The sequence below is a fragment of the Carex rostrata genome, chromosome 1 (assembly GCF_964058835.1).
Source record: "Carex rostrata chromosome 1, lpCarRost1.2, whole genome shotgun sequence".
Lineage (NCBI taxonomy): Eukaryota > Viridiplantae > Streptophyta > Magnoliopsida > Poales > Cyperaceae > Carex > Carex rostrata.
In genome coordinates this window covers 16,251,765-16,278,021 of record NC_135918.1, presented here as the reverse complement: position 1 = coordinate 16,278,021, position 26,257 = coordinate 16,251,765, and the positions used below count along the sequence as shown (strand labels likewise).

Sequence of the window (26,257 nt, the reverse complement as noted above, 5' to 3'; positions counted from 1 at the left end):
ATATCCAAATGTCACTGTGTTGGAGTCCACATCAGCTGCCACAAAAGTGATAATAGTTTGCTACCACAGCTGCAAAGTGAACCATGTGCATGTTTATATGGGCCCCAGGAGACATGGAGAACATGAAGATCATGGGAGAACATGAAGATCATGGGAGATCATGGGTGCCAAATATAACATTTTATGCTATATTTGGAGTGTTAAATTTAGACTTCAATGCGAGGCAAGGCCTGCCATATCTAGAGATTCGTCCTTCTAGAAGGTTGTTGTTCAACGGTTGAGATTTAATCCAAACTAGACAATCTACGGATTCAATCCGTGTGCCCCTACGGCATAGGCACTTATACCGTACGCAACATAGCTGAGGTCGCAGGGCACTGTACTTAGTCGAATTTCAGTGAATTTCACCATGTTGCATGTTGTGCACTTCGTGAGAGGTGTTTGACGCCTTCTTCAAAATTGGCCTAAATATGACATTTTTGCTCCGTTTTTGGCCTAAATTTGCAACTTTCTCCAAAACCTGCCAAAATAGCCTAAAAACACGTTTGCAGTTAATAATTCAGAAAAATGGGTACTTTGCATACGCTTTTCCACCATTTTTCGTACTAAAAAGTAGTGATTTTCGCTATATGTTTTGGCGTTATCTCCTCTTCACAGCCTGTTGTATTTTGGGGTTACATATTTGTATTTTTGTCTGACGGTCCTAGCCGCATCATTGATGTTCATCGATGGGTCCTCCTTAATGTCTTGCTCAATTGCATCTGCAATTAGTGATGTCGTTAGCTGTGAATGGTCTTCCTTATGGACGCAGACTTGCAAGTATGAGGTGATTCACACTTCTTAATTATCCAAGCTTCTCCCACACCCGTAAGGGTTGCAAAAAGGCAGAACTCGCAACGCGGGTTAGTTTTACATAACACAACTAACCTTGTTCGGTCCATTTTGTGTATTTTACTTTCCCAGTTGCCATGAACATGAGTCTCATTGATTTTCTTTATAAGTTCATCTATGTTGGTATAAAGTTGCCCTGGGGCAAGTTCGTGATTGTATACAACACGAGGACCAAAAAAACTAATGTCTGCCTCTTTGAAAGCTGTGGTATCGTTGAATGTGGCGACCGGATGCTTATTTCTCTGACCTCTAATCGAGAATTTTTCTTTCCTGGATAAACCTGGTACATTTGCATCACCATTTGATAAGTCATCAGATTCCCAAATCCCTTGGTATTCATCCCCCGTTTCCATTTTCCTATCTGGTATAACATCAATAGCATCAACATCAATATCAATATCATTTCGATTAATGGGTACCGGTCCTGACTTTGGCATAGATGAAAATTTAGGGATTATGGGTGCCTGTCTGGGTGATGGTGGTGGTGGTAACTCTTCAGTAAACTCAGGGGAGTTGTGGTACCCCGGGTTGTCATAACCGGGGCTGTGGTACCTTCGGTTGTCATAAGGGGAGTGGTGGTACCCCTGGTTGTCATAACCTGAATTGTCATAACTTGAAGGTCCAACCAAAGGAACACTAGAAGGTCCAGTCCCAGTCTAGGAAACCCTCTTCGAATATAAGTCTATTACCGGGACCCTAGCCGACTCAAATTGTTGGTACACAGCTCTTAAGAAGTCCTCATCTGTTATAGGATACCTCACAAAGTAAGGTTTACCCCCCCAACCCTTTTGTGTGTCAATCCCTGTAGCTAATTCTATGTCATACTGGTTGGGGTTTATACCAGTCTTTTTGTATACTAATTGCTTAAGTTTCAAAAATGTGGTACTTTCATTAACTTGGAAGCTAAATGCGGCATCTTTCGAGTAAAACATGCCATCTACACCCTTAGTTAACTTACTGCCCACATATAGTGCAACTAACATTTTTTCCATGAAATTAAAAAAAATTAGAAAGTAATTAAAAAAATTAAATTAAAAAAAAAACCTGTAGCAGTCGCGTGAAATTCGCCTGAAATCGCCAAAAAAAATCGCTCTTTCTTCTCTCTACCTTTGAAGTGGGTAGTAAAAATGAGTTTGGAGTGGACAGGAGAGAAAAAACAGAATTTATAGGAATTCATACCGAACCGCCCAGGGGGGGGCGGTCTGCTTGGAGACTGGACCGCCCAGGGGGGGAGGTCTGCTAGAGGTCTGGCCTACCCATGTAGGGAGCGGTTTGCTGGAAGTTTTTGGCCGTCCGTGGGCCTGGCGATCGGGACATTTAAAAAAAAAAACAAACATGAAGGTAGTTTTAAAAATTCTTTGTTTTAGGGTATTAATAAAAATGGCCGCATTCTGTCTTTGCTGGTAAATTTTTCAATGGCTGTTTTTTTTCTTAAAATTTTTAGTTAATTTCCATTAATAGTGGTTTTTTTCAATTACTGATTTGAGAAGAGCTGCTGCGGCGGCGCTTCTGAAGCAGAGCGCCAATAAACTCATGGGATTAATGGCAGAGGCTGAGCGACCGATCGACACCATTGTCGGCGAGAAGCTCTGCTTGATGGCGTGTGCGCGTAGTAGACCCAAATTGAAAACCTCGCAGAACCCTTTTGGCAAATGGCAATGAAGAAAGTAAGTTTGGTTATTTGAATTGGGCCTAAATTTGGGCTGGGAAGCCATTAGGCCTTTTACATGTTTTGTGTTTGGTTAATAGCCTGTTGGGCTTTTCTTTTCTTTTTTAATTTTATCTTTTTGCTTTTGATCATGCAATAATCGGAAAGTAAACATGTGCACTGCTAGCTTTATGTATGCATACATGGATTTAGAGATTAGCAGAAAAGGTGAGCACTTGTTTTCGCACAGAATGAGAGGTAGAAAATCCCACACAAATCCTCTTGAATTGCATTGCATGGAGTTCGCATCATCTGCATTAACTCAAAAGAGCATCTTTCGAATTAACGCATCCCACCGTTTGATTTTAAATGAAGTCAATCCGGTCACAGTTTATAGTTCAAGGGTCTTTTAATATTAGTGTAGATCTAATCCATACGAATTTTAAAGCAGATCGGACGATCTAGATGTGTTAACTCAAAAGATTCTTTTTTGAGTTAATGCAGAGGATATAAATTCTCTGCATTGTGTGCATTAACTCAACAGAGCATCTTTTGAGTTTACACATCTTGACTGTCTGATTTTAAACGGAGTCAGTCAATCCGACCACAACTTTTAATTAATGGGCTCTTTAATATTAGTGTAAATCTAGTCTGCACGATTCTTAAAGCAGATCCGACCGAATACAAATTGGAAATAAAAACTTTAGAAAAAGAATGTTGTTACAGCACTACATCTCCAAAGATTGAAATTAATATATGCGTTTTTATATTAAGGAAAAATATGAACATTATTTTTTAGCCGATATTTCAACAAATGTTAAAAAGACAAAATATATACATACCATATCTACCCTGAATTAATCAAGAAATCATTTTATATATAATCATATATAATGAGGGCATCTAATAAGGACCAATTAAACAAAAATGTCAACTTAGATTTGTGGCAAACAAAACCTTTACCAAGAAAAACATAAAATAAAATCTGATACATTGAACTTGAAAAATGAATCTAGCATCCAACATAAAATAATAGACATAAAAAATGTCACATGCCTTGGCACATGTTAGGATCTTGCATAAAGGCACATAGGCTTTTGTCCATTTTATTCCAGACAATTTGCCCATACTTGAAATAAATAGCAATTCAAATTAAACATATATTAATCACATTTCATATACCTATACTTATTTCATTTTATTGCTATTTTTATATTATTTCTACCCAATAATCCTGTTTACCAACAATTAGTGAAATTTGATTCCACCCCCATCAAACTCGATCCATGAGTACAAGTTGATTTGAATTTGAACAACTATAAATTGAAATAAGAGTAAACAAAAACAAAAGGGGGGGGGGGGGGGGGGGGGGGGGTAGATTATATGGACGAAAAAATAAATAGCAATTCAAATTAAACATATATTAATTATTCACATTCTATATCCCTGTGCTTATTTCATTTTATAGCAATTCAATAATCCGATTTACCACCGATTGGTGAAATTTAATTCCACCCCATCAAACTTAATTCATGAATTCTAGTTGATTTGATTGAACAAATGTAAATTGACATAAGAACAAACAAAGAGCAGATCATATGGAGAGAAAAAAGAAAAAGAAATATCCTTACCTTTGCATGTGCATGCATGTGATATGTTCTGTGCATCACCACAACCGACAAATTGTGCCAAAACTATAAATTTTTTTTTTTTTATAAGGATCAAAACCACAAGTATTTAATACAAAAATGCAGTTTTAGAGGTATCCAAGTGTCAATCATAGACCTATATATAAAGACCAAAGTATAGCTGCCCATACAAAGAAATTGACCTAGCAACTTAATTATATGTGAAAACAATGGTGTGGAAAATGGTTGAGAGAGAAAAATCAAAGCCAAGAGAGATTTTAAAGCTACAATGCATGAAGGAGAAAATAAACAAATTCAAGAGGAGCATTTTTGCTGCTGAGGCTGATTCTACCTTCTCTGCAATTTTTATTTTGGCTTGTATTTTTTGTTTCCCTTCAAATTAATTCTTATTTCATATGTAGCTATAATTTTTAGTATAATTACACTCTCTCTTTTTCTACAAGTACTAAAGAAATTAATTACTTTTTGAGGCAATTTTTGGGTCACAATACCTGAAATTATGAAAAAAATCTCTTGTGTAAAACATCAGGTAGATATCAAATGGACGAGTCAAAAGTAAGATATTGGAGGAAATTGAATCCAATTTTTCTCAATTTTACATGGATTAAATTTCCTCCAATTCTCATATTTGAATCCCATAAACACACCGATGGCAACACAGCAACCCTAAATTTAAGAAGGCTTTTGAATGAGCAAGTGAAGGTAAGATATTGGAGAAAACCAAACCAGCAGCAAGTCAAGAGAAATGTATTGGTTTGATTTCCTGCAATTCTCACATTCAATGTCTCATAAACCCATAATATAATTTCATATTTCTTTCTTGCAAGATTAAAACTGAATATGAAAACCTATATGTTTCTACTGAAACAGGTGGTAATCCACTTTTTTCAAAAAAAAAAAAACTGAATATGAAATGTTCTAGAAAACTGAACTGATAATTTACCGATTTTTTTAAAAATACCCAAAAAAATAATTATTTTATTAAAAATAACCAAGTTTTGGATGAAATTTTAAAAATACCCAGGCCGCAGATTTTTTCTGCGCTCCGGAATTTTTATTCCGGGCCGCAGAAAAAATTTGCGCCCCGAAAATTTTTTTTTTTTTTTTTTTTTGAATTTTTTATTCCGAGCGCAGATTTTTTCTGCACTCCGGATTTTTTTTTTTTTAAGAGTTTGGAGAAAAAAAAAATCCATTATGTATGTATATGTATATGTATATGTATCTATATGTATATGTATATGTATATCTATATGTATATGTATATATATGTATATGTATATATGTGTATATAATATATGTACAACTCATTTTTTTTTATAATATATGTATAATATATGTATATGTATATAATATTTATGTTTATGTATATGTATATGTAGATGTATATGTATATTTTTTTTAATTTTTTTTTTAGAGTTTGGAGAAAGAAAATATCCATGGTCTGATTTTTTTTAATAATATATGTTTATGTATACATAATATAATATGTGTATAATATATGTATATGTATATATGTGTATATAATATATGTATATGTATATATGTGTATATATGTGTATACATATACATAAACATAAATATTATATACATATACATATATTATACATATATTATAAAAAAAAATGAGTTATACATATATTATATACACATATATACATATACACATATATACATATACATATATATATATACATATACATATATATACATATACATATATATATACATATACATATATATACATATACATATATATACATATACATATATATACATATACATATATATATACATATACATATATATACATATACATATACATATACATACATATACATACATATACATACACATACACATACATACACATATACATAATGGATTTTTTTTTTCTCCAAACTCTAAAAAAAAAAAAAAAAAAAAAAAAAAAAAAAAAAAAAAAAAAAAAAAAAAATTTCGGGGCGCAAATTTTTTCTGCGGCCCGGAATAAAAATTCCGGAGCGCAGAAAAAATCTGCGGCCTGGGTATTTTTAAAATTCCATCCAAAACTTGGTTATTTTTAATAAAATAATTATTTTTTTGGGTATTTTAAAAAAAATCGGGATAATTTAATTCACCAATTATTTGAGAGTAAAATCAAAGTTCGGAGGTATCAAAATTGATTCATGCTGAAACTAGAATTGTGGATTAATTTATAGAAAGCAAAAGTGAGAAAGAAAAAAAGGCAAAGGCATGTATGGTGTGATTTCTCTTTTTCTGGTTCCATGTCATGGATATGGCATGAGGTTTTACCAAGTGAACCAGTGATAATTTTTCTTTTTTCTTTTTTCTTTTCACTTTTCAAAGACAGCCTTCTATGCCTTCCTGTTACTTGTGTTGTAACGTCCCTTTTTTATTGCAAAATCACAACAGAATATTGTGTATGTTTGTGTATATGAGAGAGAGAGAGAGAGAAACTTTGGGAAATTCTTCTATGGTCCTGATCACTAAGTGTGTGTGTTTATTGACGAGTTTGGATCCTCTGAAGTAATACACAATTTGAATTTGGATCCAAATCATCTGAATAATTTTGGCATGAATACTAATAGGGCACCGTAAATTTCAACTTAGACCGAATTGAAACACTGTTACTTACAGGAGATCCACACCCTCTGTTGACATGATAAGAAATAATAACTTGGCACACTGGTAGTTTTAAAAGCTAGCTCATGAGATAATATCTGTGTAAATTGTATATTTTCTCAAAACATATGGAGGAGAAATCCAAGCTTTGGAGTCATAGAATAAGCGTCCAATTAATGAAATCAAGATTAGTGGGGATGGTTTTGTAATAAACTGTAAATGGACTCCTCCATTACAGTCTTTAAATTGACATAATATTATTTAGGAAGATATTTAGGAAGATTATAATCTCAGAGAGATTACCGTTTTATTCTTTCTGTTTTTAACTTTTATCACAGCTCATACATTTCTGTAATCGCCTATATAGGCTGTAATCTTCTCTGTTGGAATTTAATACAAAAACTTAGAGCAAATACCAAAATTATTTCTATTCCATTTATTTTCATGGTATCAGAGCTGTACCACTTAGATTGGTACCATGGCTGACGCCGATAACACACCTCAAACACCTCTAGTAATTTCCCCTATACCAGATCCGATTATTCCTTTAAATTTTCCAATAGCCACGAAATTGACAGAGAGCAATTTTCTCACATGGAAATCGCAAATACAGCCTATAGTTCATGGTTTCAATCTCAACAAATACCTGGAGGAACCTCCACCCGAGAAGAAGATACCAGATGCTAACGGTCAACTTCATGACAACCCTATCTTTTCACACTGGGAACGCCAGGATCAACTCCTCTTGGGTTGGATCCGGTCATCTCTGACAGAGATCATGCAATCTCAAGTTTCTTCCTGTGCCACCTCCTACGACCTCTGGAACAACCTCAAGCAATCATATTCTGCTACTTCTCGTGCACGTATCACCGACCTCCGCCGGCAAATCCAAACCACCACCAAGGGTTCAGCTTCGTGCATAGATTACCTTCGAAGGATGCGACGTGTCGCCGATGAGCTCGCATTCATAGGTTCCCCTGTGACTGACGATGACCTAGTCATGTATGTGCTCAATGGATTGGGACCGGAATTCAACTCTTTTGTTGTCTCCGTCACCACCTCCAGCCGGCATCAACCTTACAAGTATCCTGAACTCCATGCATCTCTAATGAGTTATGAGAATCTCTTACAAGGTCAGAACCTCTCTAATGGTTTGCTTCCTTCTCAAAATAATCCAACAACTTTAATTGCTCAAAACCGACCCGGTCAAAACAAATCCAATTATATTGTTCAAAACAAACCCAATTACAACAATCACAACAGGTCTAACCAAAACCACAACCAAAACCGACCCAATTACAATGCTCAAAACCGACCTAATAACCCACCTCAACTTAAACCCCCATACCCTGGCTTCAACTCCAATTCACGCTATGGACCACCCACTCCCCAATCCAACAGCCCCAAACCACCACCTTCTAACTCAAACAAACCACAGTGCCAAATATGTTCCAAATTTGGTCATGTCGCTAAAGCTTGCTATTGGCGGTATGAGACCGATCCCTCCTACCCGTGTGTCCCCTCCACCTTCCAAGCATATGTTGCAAACCCCTCTAGCTCGACCAATCCACCAACCGAATGGGTATTGGACTCAGGTGCTACCAATCATGTCACCAATGACATAAATAATCTCTCCTCCTTCAATTATGGTGGTCAAGACACCCTCCAAATTGGCAATGGTGCGGGACTACCGATTCTTCATATCGGTTCTTCTAACCTCTTTCTCTCTTCTCATTCAATTTCTCTCAAAAATGTCTTACATGTCCCTAATTTCACCAAAAATCTGCTTAGTGTCTCTCAACTTTTACAAGACAACCCTCATCTAACCCTTGAATTTTCTTCTTTCTCTTGCTCTTTCAAGGACCACCTCACCAAGAATACGATCCTTCAAGTTCCATGCACTAATGGCCTCTTCTTCTTCACTCCACCTTGTCATTCACCACCACTAGCTCTCCTAGGTGTTCGTGCTTCGGCCGACTTGTGGCATGCTCGCCTAGGCCACCCTTCTTCTTCTACCACTTTAAATTTACTAAAAACATCCAATTTACCTTGTAATTCAAATAAATTGAGCACTTGTCATGATTGTTTATTGGCTAAGTCTCACAAGTTACCTTTTCCCCCCTCTCATTCTACTTCTACTTTACCTCTAGAACTTGTGCATTCGAATGTTTGGGGCCCTTGCCCTGTTGCCTCGTTTAATGATTTTTGATTTTATGTTATTTTTGTTGATGATTTTTCACGATTCACTTGGATTTATTTTCTAAAAAATAAAAGTGAAGTGCCTCACATTTTCTCTTGCTTCAAAGCTCAAGCCGAAAACTTACTTTCTCACAACATCAAAACATTACGAACCGATGGAGGCACCGAATATCTTCCCATCACAAAACAATTCCCTCATATCATCCACCAAACCACTTGCCCATATACTCCCGAACAAAATGGTCTTGCCGAGCGAAAACATAGACACATTGTAGAACTAGCCTTAGCCATTATGTCACATGCCTCGCTTCCATCAATTTATTGGGATGAAATCTTTTCAAGTGTTGTCTATCTCATAAATCGTTTACCTTCACCTTCAAATTCGGGAAAAATCCCCTACACCGAACTCTTCCATAAACAACCCGACTACTCGTTACTTCGTGTACTAGGTTGTCAATGCTTCCCATATACCCGCCCATATAACTCAAATAAACTTGAAAACCATGCCTTACCTTGCCTTTTTCTCGGTTATTCTACAACACAAAAAGGATACCGTTGCCTTTATTTACCAACCAACAAAATATACATCTCCAGACACGTGCAATTTGATGAACATTTTTTCCCTTTTAAAAACACTACTACCTCTGTCGAACCTGATGCCTCTCAGCCGAATCCCCATTTATTCCAAAATACAAATCAGCTTCTACCTAACCAACATACTATTTCAGCCCAGCTATCTCCTAGCCCACATTTAAATCAAATAACACAAAATACAAATCAGCTATCTCCTAGCCCAAATTTAAATCAAATAACACAAAATACAAATCACCTATCTCTCGGCCCAAGTAATCTCACCTTATCAAGTCCAAATTTAAATACCATACAACCTCTCTCTTCAAATTTCTCCCAACCCGTGGCACCCCTATTTTTACCTACACGGCCTACTACACAACCTTCTACTTCCCAGCCTACTACCCTCCCACCCGTTACCACCTCCTCTCCCCCATCCGATCCAATACCATCTATTCCAACAGATCAAACCGAACAGCACCCTCCTCCTACAGCGCCATCCCCCCTTCCGCCTGCCACTCTATCCACTCACTCAATGGTTACTCGAACTCGTGATCACACTCGTCGGGTTCGTACCTTTCCCGATCATGTTGCATTCACCGCCACCATTGAAACTGAACCTACATCTTTTCTTCAAGCAAATTCTAAACCTGAATGGCGATATGCTATGGCCAGTGAGATGAATGCTCTTGCCCAAAATAATACATGGACATTGGTGCCTCCTCAACCGAATCAACAAATTATCGGCTGCAAATGGGTCTATAAAATCAAGCGACGAGCCGATGGTACAATTGATCGTTACAAGGCACGCTTAGTAGCCAAAGGATTCAATCAAATTGAAGGTATTGACTATTTTGATACCTTTAGTCCTGTTGTTAGGCCTACAACTATCCGACTTGTTCTCTCAATTGCGGTTTCTTCCAATTGGCCAATTCGACAATTGGATGTTCATAATGCATTCCTTAATGGTGACCTCACCGAACACGTACTTATGTCCCAACCACCCGGTTTCATTGATCCCGACCATCCTAACCATGTATGCCTTCTTTCTAAGGCTCTTTATAGACTTAAACAATCTTCACGGGCTTGGTTCAACAAACTTAGCTCGGTTCTACTTGCACATGGTTTTAATGCTTCTTGCTATGACCCTTCACTGTTCATTTCACACTCACATGATCACACCACCATGCTCTTGGTTTATGTCGATGACATTTTGATCACCGGCAGCAACACCAATCATATCAATCAATGCATATCTCACCTACAACAAGCCTTCTCTCTCAAAGACCTTGGCCCCCTTAGCTATTTTTTGGGTATTGAAGTACATTCATCGCCTATTGGATTACTTCTTTCCCAAACAAAATACCTCACTGAGATTCTCAACCGAACCCACATGCAAGATGCTAAACCGAGCCCCACCCCTATGGCATCTGATTCCACCCTTTTTAACAAGGATAGTGCTCCTTTTGAAGATCCACATCTCTACCGAAGCATTGTTGGCGCTCTCCAATACGCCACTATCACTCGACCGGATCTTTCCTTCGCTGTCAATAAGGTCTCACAATTCATGCAAGCTCCTACTATCAACCATTGGAGTGCCGTCAAGCGCATTTTGCGTTACATTCGCGGTTCACTTACTCATGGAATCACCATCTACAAGGATTCAACCAAATCAATTCATGCCTATAGTGATGCCGATTGGGCCGGCTCTATTGATGATCGTCGCTCGACTTCTGGTTTTTGCATCTTCTTAGGCCGCAATCTCATTTCATGGAGTGCCAAAAAGCAACCCACTGTATCCCGCTCTAGCACCGAAGCCGAATACCGTAGCCTTGCCATAACTTGTGCCGAAATCCTATGGCTCCAATACCTTCTTCAAGAACTTCATATTCGACTTGATTCGCCACCAACCCTTTGGTGTGATAATCTTGGTGCTACCTTCCTTGCTGCCAATCCAATGTTTCATGCTCGTACAAAGCATGTTGAAATCGACTACCACTTTGTCCGTGAGCGTGTTGTATCCAAAGACCTTTTTGTGCGTTTTTTGTGTTCTAAAGATCAATTGGCAGATGTCCTGACAAAACCACTCCCTACTTCAAGATTTCAATTTCTTCGGTCCAAGCTAGCCGTGACAGACGTCACTTCTGCTTGAGAGGGGCATAATAAACTGTAAATGGACTCCTCCATTACAGTCTTTAAATTGACATAATATTATTTAGGAAGATATTTAGGAAGATTATAATCTCAGAGAGATTACCGTTTTATTCTTTCTGTTTTTAACTTTTATCACAGCTCATACATTTCTGTAATCGCCTATATAGGCTGTAATCTTCTCTGTTGGAATTTAATACAAAAACTTAGAGCAAATACCAAAATTATTTCTATTCCATTTATTTTCATTTTGGATATCTCTATCAAAACCATAACCCATGCATCATGAAAGTAGCTAGATATTGATCGATCCCAGAGAAATTTCCTAAAAAAAAAAAATTAAATATCGGTCGGCACAAGATTTTTCCATTGTCTAACTAAATTAAAGATCTCCGGAAGTAATTTATTTTTAGAAAGAAAAAGAGTAAGAATATTATTCATCAGACACACTTTTGTGCCAACAAGATAAATTAATGGTATATAATAAACCATTAATTTTATACTTACACAAATATAGACATTATATGTCTTTAACAATCACATAATATTAATATTAATACTGAAGATGAATTCCATAGCTCATGAACTTCAATTTGTTTCTTTTAATCTTTCTCATCTCAGCAGCTTCACTCGAGCCCTATTCAACTCCTTGACAACTTCTTCGATCCTAATGCGCTCCTTTGGAGACAACTTGGAGCACAAGAGGCCACATCGAATCACTGTAACCAAGCAATCATGAACATCCTCTGTTACATTTGCATTGTCTCCTCCGACATTGACTAAGAACAGTTTATGGTCGATAATCTCAGCAACACGATCGGAAAAAGCCATCTCAACATACATGTGGAGGTTCAACCCGTCTCTGAATCTTTCGTCAGTGGGGCTTACACCAGTAAACATCTCAAGCACTAGAATGCCATAGCTGTATGCATCTCCTTCAACTGATGCTTGACCTCCCATGCCATATTCTAAAACAAATTAGAAATTACATTCATATCCTTCTACAAATTATTCACCAAGATCAGTAACATAGTGTTGTTTTTTCTTCTCAATTCAAACATACGAGCCCTTTTTTCATTATGTATGTTGCCAATGTTAATTAGATGCACTGATTTTAATTTGGCCTTCTGAAAGCTTGTGCTAATATATTCACATACAAATTTGACAGCTATGAGCTAACTAGGTTGGTACCATCTATTAAGATAATTAAAAGAACATATGAGACAATACAGATTATGTGAAAGCTATTATTTTTGTACTGTGATAGGGTAAAACAAAGCTAAAATAAATAGTAAACACACCCACTATAATATAAGCTGGTCCGTAATTGCCTATGCCTATATAAATAATAAAACTCAAAATTAATTTCTCATAAGAATAAGCTTGTACCTGGGGGAATATAACCGATGGAACCTCTAAGTCCAGCCGTACTTCCTGACAATAGAGAAGACATAGAATCAGGTTGAACTAGAAATCTGGCAAGCCCGAAATCACCCACATGTGCAGTCATGTCTTCATCCAAAAGCACATTACTAGGTTTAAGATCACAATGTACGATTGGAGCGGGGCCATGGTTATGAAGATAGTCCAATGCTGTTGCAACATCGATTGTGATATTCAGCCTCTGGATGAGGCTGAGACTCCTAAATGGCCTATTTGTACAAGCACTGGGATGCAACCATGTTTCTAAGCTGCCATTTGGCATGAACTCAAAAATCAAAGCTTTAAAATCATTACCATGGTGGTCAATGCTAGAGCACGAACTTAAAACTTTGATAAGGTTTCTGTGTCGAACTTTTCTTAATACCTCACATTCAGAGAAGAAACTTTTAGAAGCACCACGTTGATTCAGATTCAGTACCTTCACAGCAACAGTTGTCACGTTCTCAATATTCATCGGAGCTTTGTAAACAGCCCCAAAGGTACCTTTTCCAATTAGATTCTCCGATGAAAAATGATCTGTAGCCCTGAGAATGTCATTGTATGACACTTTTTGATACTCTGAATTTTTAGCCACAAATGGTAGGGAATAATTCTGAGATCCCTTTTTCCAACAAAAACGGGCTATCAAAAACATGGTTATACAGAAGCATATAATACCGCCTATGCAACAAATAATTACAATGATAATTCGGGAAAAGTGCTTCTTCTTTTGATTATCTAAAACACATTTGGGTAGATGCATTTCAGGTACTCCGCCACAAAGTTTTGAATTTCCTCTTATGTCTACTGCACTAGAATTCCTGAAAACCCCATATTTCGGCAATTCCCCATCAAAATTGTTGAAAGAAATATTCAAATGCTTAAGTTTCATCTGACCAACAAATTTAGGTACTGGACCAGATAAATCATTGTTGGAGATATCAAACACTAGCAACCCTATCATGTTGCTCAAGGAGAAGGGAATAGACCCATTCAACTGGTTTCCATCAAGATAAAATACTTGAAGTAGTTGGCACCCATCGATTGTGCTAGGAATTGGACCAGATAATTTGTTATTTGATAGGTAAACTTCTACTACATTTTTTAATTGACCAATTTCTGGGGGCAATGATCCATTCAAATAGTTATTTGACAAGTTGAGGATAACAGAAAGTGAATTAAGACTGAAGAGTTCCTTTGGGATTGAGCCAATAAATTTATTATTTGAAAGATATAAGGTATTTAGCAATTGCATATTGCTTAATTCATGTGGGATACTCCCAGTGAATGCATTGTTCTCGAGATGTAGTGCATTCATCTTGGTGAGATTGCCAAAAGTTGATGGGATTTCACCTGATAACATGTTTCCGTTTAGGTATAACCCTCCCAAATTCTCAAGATTTCCGATTTCTTTTGGGATAGTGCCTTCAATAAATGTTTGACTTAGTCCTAAGGTAGTAAGGCCAGTTAGTTTTCCTACCTCGGTAGGAATCTTTCCTGAAATTGGATTCTTGCTAAGTCCAAAATAATAAAGATTAGTTGAGAGATTTGCTATAGAACGAGGTAGGATGCCTTGGAGTAGGTTGTATTCAATACTCAATACTTCTAGAAATGTGCAGTTGATTAAAGAATCAAAGAATCTCCAATCGTCACTGGTGGCCTTAATTTGGTTGTTAGATAGAATAAAAAAAGAAAGGTATTGTAAGGTTCCTATACTATTTGGTATTGTGCCTATGAAATTGTTTGAGCTTATATCAAACCTCCTCATGGCTGTACAATTGGATATGGATATTGGAATCTGCCCATTAAGTTGATTTTCATACAAAATTAGATACTGTAGGTTTTGAAATATATCACAAAAGTTTGAAGGAAGATTTCCATCAAGCTGATTTCGACATAAAGTCAAGTCAATCATTGCTGAGAGGTTGTAAATGGAATGTGGTATCTTGCCTGACAAATAGTTTTGACGGAGGGAAAGGTACTTGAGAGCCTTTAATTGGCCGAGTGAAGGAGGGATGGAACCAACTAAATTATTTTCAAAAACATAAAGAACTGATAGATGCGTAAGGTTACCTAAGGTGCTTGGGATAGATTCTGTAAGATTATTACTACCTAGGTGCAATATTTCCAGTTGTTCTAAGAAACCAAATTGTGGAGGTATACCTCCAACGAGAAAGTTACTTCTCAAATAGATGGTTCTCAAGTTTTTACATTGCATTAGATTGGAAGGGATGGTCCCTTGGAGATTATTGTGCGCCAGAAAAAGAAATTTTAAATTGGAACAATTACCAAGAGTTGATGGAATATTTCCATCAAGGTTATTCACACTCAAACTGAGAATTTGCAATCTACTCAAATGACCAAGCTCTGCTGGAATGTTTCCCTCAAGGTGATTCACACTCAAATTGAGACTTTGCAATCTACTCAAATGACCAAGCTCTGCTGGGATGTTACCAGTAAGCTGGTTATCTGAAAGATTCAATCTTTTGAGAAATGTGAGATTTGCCAAAGAGGGGGGTATATGGCCTGACAAACTTAATGAACCCAGAGAGAGATCAGTTACTCTGTCAGGATGGCGGTTTCCGCACCTTACGCCTTGCCATAGACAATAGTGGAGTGAATCATTCCATGATGATAATGCCTCGAACGAGTCATTAGACATGAGAGACTTGAAGGAGAGAAGTGCAAACTTGTCAGATTCATTTGTGGCAAAGTTGTTTGATGGAAGATGAAAGGAGAATAAGCATATCAGAAGTAAGAGGTGTAAATCTCGCATTTTTTTTTTGGGTTGTCAAGTGTTCTAAGAGGATATCTCTAATTAATGGCTATCTTCTATGAACCTATTTATTATTAAAAAAAGTTGGTGGAAGAAGACTACCAGAGTTGACCACAGTTGGCATTTCCTATTGCGAGTCCTTGTCTTGTTACATAGACAAAAATATATATTCTGAGTATATACATTTCCATGATGATCCATATCTACTGTTGTTCATGTATGAGTTAAAGCGGAAAATTACGGGTATGGATATTTTTCAATATGCAATTCTCAAATTAAAACTGGAAACGAGACTTGAGAAAATCCATTGGCATGGTGTCGCCTTGTTTTTTATGAGCTAGAGGGTGCCATCACCAGAGAAATAAATATTTTACATAACTAAAATGTAATAATGTGTATTTCGTATAGGCAATTAGTATGTATACTGTTGTAACAAGTTAATGCATAGTTAACGCATCATTACCAGTTAATGATATAATTGACCTTTAAAGTTATCCACCTACCAATGGTGACGTGATCCCTATTTTTCTTCAAAATAAAAAAAAAAAGTTATCCACCTACCTTAATTAAAGGTTGTCCACCTGCCTTTCTTTATTAAAAGAGTCAATTAAAGGTTGTCCATTAGTTTATCTTTATTAAAGGTTGTCCAGACCTACATATATAACATTTATGTTCCCGTGCATTGAATTATCGAACAAGAAAATACATTGAAGGAAAGAGCCTTGCTCATGAAATTAAGGGTATGGATTTCATCAATGATTTATCTCCTCTCACATTGTATGAATTTCATTGAAATGTTCTTGCAAAATATGAGCTATTTATTTTAGATGGAAAGATAAGACTGGGATGAATTTGTCGTGTACCGAATGACAGAGGAATTTGATGTATGTTTATTTATATGGATCACCTACCTTATCTCTAATTAAGAATTCAAATATTTTTATAATTAAGGTCAATTGTTTCTTTGTTCAAATTGTTGGCTGCCTGCGAGATTGGGAAGACGAATCAGCCCCACAACAAGTATCCGCATTTCTTAGGATCGGTTGAGCATAGGCACATCACATGGAAACTAGCAAGATAGAAGCTCTCAAACAAGACCAATGAATGCTTTTATCCCGAGACATACGTACCGGTCATCAACAAAATTGTGAGGATTTAGATTTTCATTCATTGAAATTAAACTTTAATTTATTATGTTATAACATGTTGTCATTTCAGGAAGAACAAGAAGTGGCTTTGAAACAGGGCTTGTTGGCCGTTGAACGATACAACGATGTTATGAGAAAATCTCTGCCAAATTCGGAACATCCTGGGAGGGTGAGAGGAGTGGGAGGTCTAATTCCAATCAAAAAAATATACGGGAAGAGCTCAATAAAGAAGAGACACTTTCTCGAGGTCCGAAGCAGAATTTGAAGCGAGAGTGGATAGAAAAGTGGAGGAGAAAGTAAAAGGAATAGAGGAGACATTACAGAGAGAAATGGAGGACAAATTTGCAATGTTGCTTCAGCAGATAATGGGCCAACAAGAAAGGACGTATAGCCCAATAGTCATTCAGAGCAGCTGCCAGTCAGTCAAACTATATGCAAATCTTTCCGATTTTATTGAGGTAATGCAAAACTAAGATGCAAACTCCAGATTTTAATTTATTCGAGTAAATACATATATTTGTACAGGAGGCAGAACTAAGATGCAAACTCCAGATGGTTCTCAATGGGAAAACTGTTGTAGTGGCCTTTGTGACAATTCATGTTCCAGTTGTACAAGGTGGAACAATTCACACTAGGCATATGCCGCCCGACCATGCAAGAGTAATGGTGGATGGCATTTGCGATGTGGACTATCTAGACACCCCATTACCTGTACCAATTGGCGAGCTGAAAACCCTAAAGGATGTCCTCTGCAGTTTCACTGCATGGCTGATGTCTATGATATTGATAGGTTCAGATGAGGTATATTATTATTAAGTTCTTATCCTTCTTAATTTGTATCTATATGATAGAGTTATAGTTGATTTTGGATTTTATTTCAATTTATTATGAAATTTTGCAGGAACCAGGCAAAGAGTTACAAGTTCCTAGTGGTGGGAACGCAACGAGTCACTCCAAGGTGTTTGATGGTATCAATTTTGACAAGCTGGGACGAACATTCAAGCAGCTGCGTGATTGGTTTTCGAAGCTAGATGGCAGTGCATTCAAAATCGATCTGCCACTTGATATTTTATGTTCAACGGACTCCATATACATTTATGCAGATAATTATGCGGCCTTGCTTATACCACGGAAGTAGCTCACTATACCAGTTATTCAGATCTGGATGTTGTGACTTAATATTCGTAATAATTGCAGAATTTAGTACTTTTAATTCAAATTTCACAAAATTGAGATCACCTGTATGCCTTTTTTTGCAAGTATTGGCACAAATTCATCAAGGAGGAATTTCCCGATGAGCAAGTTGGTTTCATGGACCCCATCGAACGAATGCCACCCTGTCGAATGATGAACGAGGTGCTACACTTCAATACATAGGGAAAGCACTCAAAGAAAATCGGGACAAGAGATTGATATTCATACCTTACCATCAGATGTTAGTGTTATATATATATATTCTAATTTTTTTATATTTCTTTCAATTCATATAAATTATAGAATATGACATGCTAGAAACCTAACATGCAGAAATCATTGGATATTGGCCTTGCTTATGCCAAGAGAAAGCGCATTGTACGTGTATGATTCTGATAAGAAGAGTAAAAAAAATGCTAATGATCACTGTTTCGGTTGAGGAGTAAGTGTCTTCCTAAATTTTATGTTTGTTTAGAATGCTAATGATTTTTTTTATTGTTTTATCATTTTAAATATCTCTCGTAAGTACTGATTGTTCAATGCGTTCATATTTCAACAGTGTCATCATGAGGGAAATAGGTACTTCTTTAATGGTTCATAACGATTGCAAGGTAATACTTTATATTAAGATATGATTATAGGGACCTAGATGCAAAAATTTGTGAATATGTAGACATATAAGCCATTTGTATGCTCATTAACATACATTTCAATATTTTCAAACTTGTTATATAGTGCCCACAACAACCAGCTGGCTGGCAATGTTCATATTATGTCATGTTGCTCATGCAAGACATAATAAAGGAATTCCTCGAGGATTTTATGAAGTTAAAGGTATATATGCATTTATATATTTTCCAAAAGTAAGTATTATTGCCTCAAATATAATAAAATACACAATTAATTGTGCATGCTCTTCTATCTTTTAAAAAATACAGGATATTCCTGCTAAACATACTGTACAACGCTTGGGCGACCTTCGCCTAATGTGGGTTCAAATTTTACTAAATGAGATAAAGCTGAAAAGAAGTATAACAATTTAGGATGTGTAAACTTAATTTGCATGAATATGAATTTTTTGTAATAATTTAGGATTTGTGTATGATATTTAATTTAGGATGTGTTTGATATTTAATTACTGCTTCTTACTGTCCAAAATATATACTAACCAGCAAAATATAAATGGGAAACTGGCCAAATAAATGAAAATATTTTTTTAGATTCAATAAAAAACCAGGATCGGTTATTTGTAAAAACCGATCTAGATACACATAGATAGGATCGGTTTATGGTTTAATCAATTAACCGATCCAGATTCTGATTTTTATAAAAAAAAATGTTCAAATAACCATTAGGATCGGTTGTTTAAAAAAAACCAATCCTAGTAAGTATTCATCTGGATCAGTTATTTAAACAACTGATCCTAATGGATATATAAAAAAAATGAAAAATAACTATTTGGATCGGTTCGTCTAAACAACCGATCCTAATAGTGGTTGATCTGAATCGGTTGTATAAAAGAACCGATCCAAATAGTTTTCTTTAGGATCGGTTCTTTTATACAACCAATCCAAATAAACTCATATTAGGATCGGTTTTTTAAAAGAACCGATCCTAATAGTTCTAATCTGGATCGGTTGTAGAGAAGAACCAATCCTAATGCAAACTATTTGGATCGGTTATTTAATCGATCCAAATTATTGTAGTATCAGTATCGTCTTGATCAGGATCGGTTTTATTCCGATACTAATATGCGTATATAACCGATTCTGATTCCATATTTTCCACTAGTGTATAATCTTCCAAATAAAAAAAAAACAGCAGGTTAACACGGTACTAATTATAGACAACTAAATCAATATTATTTTTTGTTTGAAAATGTATTGCCTCCCTCTGCACCACAAACTGAACACTCATGTGATTCTCTCTCAAACCTCTGGTCAAGCAGTTAAACTCCCTCGATCCAAAGAAGATAAACAGGCCACCGATGACTGAGACACGCTACTACATTAGGCTTCAGATGAAAAGAGATGGGCAGGACGAACACCTTTGATATAATATTAATTATAAAGTTAGGAGCGGGAACATTTTAATAATTGAATGATTTTAAATGGATTGAGAATTCAATTAAAATGACTGGTGTTCTCAATAGAAAAAAGATAGATAATTTATGTTATGATGTTTTGATTTTTTTTTAATTGAAAAATAATATATAGTTTATGCCATGCTGGTTACCTTATTTTGAATAAAAAAATGTAGATAGTTTATGATATTATTAGAGATTTTTTAAATAGCAAGTTCGACTTTGTACGGGTTCAATATGAATATTTTAATTTCTTAATAAATTTTGTGTTACTTATTGCTCTATGAGATTTTAGATAATGTTAATTGTTAGTAGAAATATAAAATATAATTTTTTAAACAAAAAATGCTATGTAGGATAGCTTTCGTTTATAGCTACGCTATTCGTGGAATCGTGGTAGCTTTTTTTTTAGCCTTTCCGTGATGACGCGATAATCGCTATCTAGAACCTTGAAAATGACTAATTAATATGTATTAAATTTGTTATAAAAAGCATTGATAAATCATTTGTTTGCATAATCACTAATGATTTTTTCGGAAATTGTTCTAATAATTATTATTCAATTATTAGATAATATCTGAGTTATAACAGTTAAATTTGATAATGTTGAAACTTTCATGAAAAATGATAGTTTTCGATTTATGATACTCATAATGCTCACAAAGATCTACTATCATACGTATATATTAATTGGGAAAATATACATGCGACATGATGTTCCACCTTATGTCTCAGGGTGTTACACATGGTCAAATTGTTTGAATTTTATTATTATACTCTCTATATATCCAATAACACACTTAGAAATTTGTCTTTTATTTTTAATTTTATTTGAATTAACTTGATAAAATATATTCCATGTAATCATTGTTCAGTAATCCAATCATTTTTTTTAAATGTGAGAATATCATTTTTAATACAAAATTAATCAATCTAAAATTTGATCCAATCACTACTACAAATTGGGCTCTACTAACGGACAAAAAAGACTTCTAATAACGGTTTTCTCACTGTTAGTGGTCAACACGATAGAATTTGGGGGGGTGGGGGGTGTGGGGAGGGGGGGCGGGGTACTAAAACCGCTAGAAAAGAGTAGTTTTTCTACCACTTGAAACTAATAGAATGGTTGCTCTATGCATAAAAAAAGAGTAGTTTTTCTAGCGGTTTTAGTTAAAACCGCTAGAAAAGAGTAGTTTTTGTACGGGTTATGTACTTGAAATCGATAGAAGGGTTGCTCTTTGCATTAAAGAAATCCCTTCAGAAAGAGGGTAATAGCTTTGACCAAAAGTTGATCGGTTCTCGTAGGAAACTCCGTTTTCAGCGTTCGACTACTTTTCAGAAAGCTCGTGATGATGAGATATTGATTTTGATGTAATTAATGATTTACATTCAAGGGATGGTCGGCGCAGTTGGAATTGTAGAAAAAAATGTTTAGAGCCTCAAAACTGCAATTGAAATTATTGATTGATAACAGTAAGTAATAAAACTGATTTCAAATGCAAAAAGTACCTTCATTATGCCAACGAGCAACAATGCCACACTATTTCAAAAGACAAAGGTGATGAGACAGATAATCCTTGTACGTTATAAAATCAGCACTCAAATCGGCCAACAAATTATAGAACATATATAGAATTACCTTCATTATTCTAACGAGCAACAATCCCCCACTTTTCAAAAGAACAAACTAATTAGACAAATAATCCTTCTATGTTATGAACCCACCGCTCAAATCAACCTACTTTTACCAAGCGGCTAGGGTTTGAGAGAATCAGATATGGGAGAAGAGAGGATCCGAGATAGGGTTGGACATTGAGATGGAGAAGAGAGGATGTGAGAAATGGAAGAAGAGACGACCCAGACGATGAAGAAGGAGAGTGTTTGTGAGGAGCGGGAACTTAGTAAAAATGGTAGAAATTTCAGTTTTAAGTTAGAATTCAAGATGGTCTTCTTCTATCAATTCCATGTGTAGAACTAATAATAGAAGTTGACAAAAAATATTCTACCGGTTTTACAGTAAAAAAAGATAGAAAAAAAGATATTTTTCTTTCGGTTCAAGTGTAGAACCGATAGAAGAAATGTGATACTTATTATATTGGTTCTACAGTAATAAACCAATAGAATAAGGTAATCTTCTTCTATCGGTTCTAAGTCTAGGACTAATAGAATTAATGTGACACTTCTTCCATCGGTTCTAAAGAACAAACTGATAGAAATAGTTTAACTTCTAACGGTTCACTGTTTCTAAAGAACAAACCGATATTTTCTATCGGGTTTTATTGTAAAACAGATAAAAAAAAAAAGATTGAATTAATTTCCAAACTTACCACAATACCTATGTACTTTCGGTTTTGACCGAAAATGCTTCGAACCATTAGAAATCAGGCATGAGAATCCCATTTTTGTAGTAGTAGAGAATCCTATTATTCATTATTGCCCATATATGTTCCATTATGTCAATCTCATATTACAACTGTAAACAAGACTTGAGAAAATCCATTGACATGCTGTCGCCTTGTTTTATTATATGAGCTAGAGGGTGTATGTCTTTACCAGAAATAAACAATATTCATTTACCTGCTTGACAGCCTAGAATGATTGCATTTTTGATACTCTTTCTGAATTTATTTTCAAGCCTAATATCTGTTCAGAACCTGCTAAAGCTCATAGTTAGCTAGAATCAGCATAGTATCGATCATCTGCATAGTTAAGTTTCATTGGAATAATAGATGCAAGAAATTAAATTTTCCTAGGTAGGCCTTGCTAAATTTAATTGGAATTTGCGTGGAAATTTGATAACAGCTATATCGGATGATATATAGGAACAGAAGTACGTAGGATCTGAATTTCGTGGAAAAATTATTGCGGGCCCCACAGGTAGAAAATTGGGGTATGACTTGAAAATTGTTACATAGTTTGATCCTGTGGACGTTTGATGGAATGGCTATCATCTAGTCTCCAACTTTTGGTAACCTCTTATTGAAAAGGCCGGAAGGTGTCAAAACTGACTAGATTATCAATACGTGACGACAAGCCAACTAACTTTCAAAAAAGAAAAAATAATAAAAGAACGTATGGCAGGTTAACACGGTACTAATAGACCACTGAATCAATATTCTTTCTTTGTTTGGCAATGACCACTGCATTCCTCTGTATCCAAGGGTGGATTTAGAATTTCAGTCAGGGGTAGACACAAAATGCACACACTTTTTGAAATTTGTACATGAAAAAAAATAGTACTATACGAAACTTGCATAGAAAAATTACCCGTAATCATTTCTATTTAGGTTCAAAAACATGAGTAGAACTAGGGTGTTCTTAAGCTCACCAAAGTGTTTGGTGAGCTTAACTCCAAAACCCATCAAATCGGTTTCAAATAACGAATTTGAACCGTTGAAATCCGCCTACCTTACGAGTGATGTGTCTACATATGAAAATTTTAAACATTCGAATTAATTTAGTATAAAGTCAAGCAGTCAAAAAACGTTCAAAAAATGAATGCACTAAAATTAATTTATTAACCTTCTAATTTTGACCGATTGACTTTATACTAAATTAATTCAAATATTTAAAATTTTCACATGTAGACGCATCACTCGTAAGGTAAGCGGGTTCCAACGGTTCGGATTCGTCATTTGAAACCGATTTGATGGGTTTTGAAGTTAAGCTTACCAAACACTTTGGTGAGCTTAAGAACACCCTAGTTCTACTCCAAAAACATAACCTAGTATGATTGTTTATGCTGAAATTTTATTTGTAAAATCTAGAGTTCAATTTTATATTTTTTTTTTCTTTTAACACACTAGATATTATACAGACTTTGTATATTAAACAATGAAAATAATCTAACAGAAATTATTTGGAACCTCTGCTTTCATTTAATTTGATTAGGATACAAATTTGAGATAAAACTTTCATTTAATTTTAGGAATTATGAAGTTATTTTTAAAGTTTTTTAAAATCATCAACTAATCTGGTGTCAATAGATCTTCATCCTTTAGTAGAATATATATTGAAATAACTCACAAATTAAAATTGGTGAATTCTCGAGACAAAAATAGGTTAAAGTTGTTTAAGAAATAATTGCCAAGTTGTTTTTATAGAAGTAGAGAGTATGTTTTGAAATTGTGTAAGAGTACGTTTGAATTCCAAATTGATATAGTAAATGTAAACAATGTTTCATTCAAAAAAATATAAAGTTAATTTATAAAATATATTTCAATTATAAGGATGTAAAATCGAAAAAAATATAAATAGAAAATATTGCTATTTATATTGAATATCAGTATTGAAATTAATTATATGATAGTTTTTAAAATTATTAATGTGCGAACAAATCATTTTCTACAACTATAATTAATTGTCAAAATAAAAAAGTTACTAAAGATGAGCTACAAATTAAACCTATATATAGCACCCTAAATATATGATCCAGACCATTCACAAATTTTGTTCGTAAATCATAGATGAAGAGCAGAAGCTCGGAAACTCTCCAGTCCCTTGCGCATTTAATCATCTTATAATTCAAATTCTTTGTATTTTGTTTCTCTGACAGTTTCGTACAGCGAGTCATTATAGTAATTCCAAATATAGTACATAAAATCACTATAGGCTTCACCCCCCATAATCCACCCACAGAATACATCAGTCTCTCTCTAATAAATCAACTATGTGGGCCGTGCTTTTCAAAGAATTATGGGCCAGGGGTGGGCATTTCAACTATGTGGGCCGTGCTTTCATTGAATTCTGGGCTTTTATGGATTCGCCTTTGTCTGCACCACAACCGAACACTCATGTCATTCTCTCACAAACCAGTGGTCACGCAGTCAAACTCCCTCCCAAGAAGATGAACAGGCCACCGGTGACTAAGCCATGCCACTGCATTAGGCTCCAGATGAAAAGAGATGATGGCATGACGAACAACTTTTGTATAACATTAGTTATGAAGTTTCTTTTTGGTACATTTAAGTTTAACTGGTTAATAGAATTAGTTACGTTTGATTGTTAGTTAGTATTCTATTAATTGTACTTAGTGAAGTTTTTAAGAGAATGTTAGAAATATTATTAGAGTTGTTAAGAGACTGTTAGTGGTAGAATTGTAATTAGACAAGACTCTATATAGAGTACCTATTGTAATTAATCAACACAATTAACGAAATACAATTTCATTTCTATTTATCTCTAAAATCCTTTATGGTATCAGAGCTTCGATAAAGTGAAATTAGGGTTAATTACGTCTATTCCAGGATTTATATCTATTCCAGTTTATAATGAAAATCCATTATTCCAAAATTAAGCATAAATATTCTAGTACAGTCTAAACCTCTCTATTCTTCCCTATACCCAGAATAACTCCATATTCTTCAGATTTTCCCTTTATTATCCTTTCCAAATCTCTCTCAACAGATCTACCTCCCTATTCCCTCTATTCTCCACTAATTTCTAATCCCTTCCTATTCTATGACTAACAGCCTCTTCACAACTATAACAAGATTTCTAACATCCTCTTGACAAACGTAACAGGACACCAGTTGTAATCGACCCATTTATTGAAATAACCACTACAGCAGAAAAGACTATCAGCGACCGGAAAACCAGTCGCTGATAGTCATGACGCCGGTCTCTGATAGTAATCCCGGTCACAGATATCCGATTCCGGTCGCTGATAGTCCGGTCGCTGAAAGCATTGTCGCAGATACTCTTCTGATGACGTCACCGGTCGCTGATTGATGTCATCCGGTCTCTGATAAGTTTTCTGCGACTAATTTTTTTTGTCGCTGTTGTTTTTTGCTGACGTCAAAAAAAAGTATCAGAGACCGGTTTTCCGGTCGCTGATGATTCTACCAACATTTTTTTTTGTTTGTTTTATTATTTACATTTCTCCATAATATTTGATAACAAACA

General features: G+C 35.3%; 1 protein-coding gene across 2 annotated transcripts in view; it reads right to left on the bottom strand.

Moving 5' to 3' along the window:
- Positions 1-12,236: 12,236 nt before the first annotated feature.
- The window catches only part of LOC144560971 (uncharacterized), a 31,525-nt gene continuing 17,504 nt past the window's right edge, over positions 12,237-26,257 (bottom strand). The window contains exons 2-3 of one of the 2 annotated variants that reach the window (XM_078310200.1): positions 13,120-15,952; positions 12,237-12,698 (exon numbers count right to left, since the gene is read on the bottom strand). In XM_078310200.1, coding sequence (XP_078166326.1) covers positions 12,343-12,698; positions 13,120-15,928 — 3,165 coding nt within the window. In that variant the 5' untranslated portion in view covers positions 15,929-15,952 and the 3' untranslated portion in view covers positions 12,237-12,342. Of the gene's footprint in view, positions 12,699-13,119; positions 16,023-26,257 lie in introns of those variants that run through there. The other variant, XM_078310195.1, reaches the window with a different exon arrangement.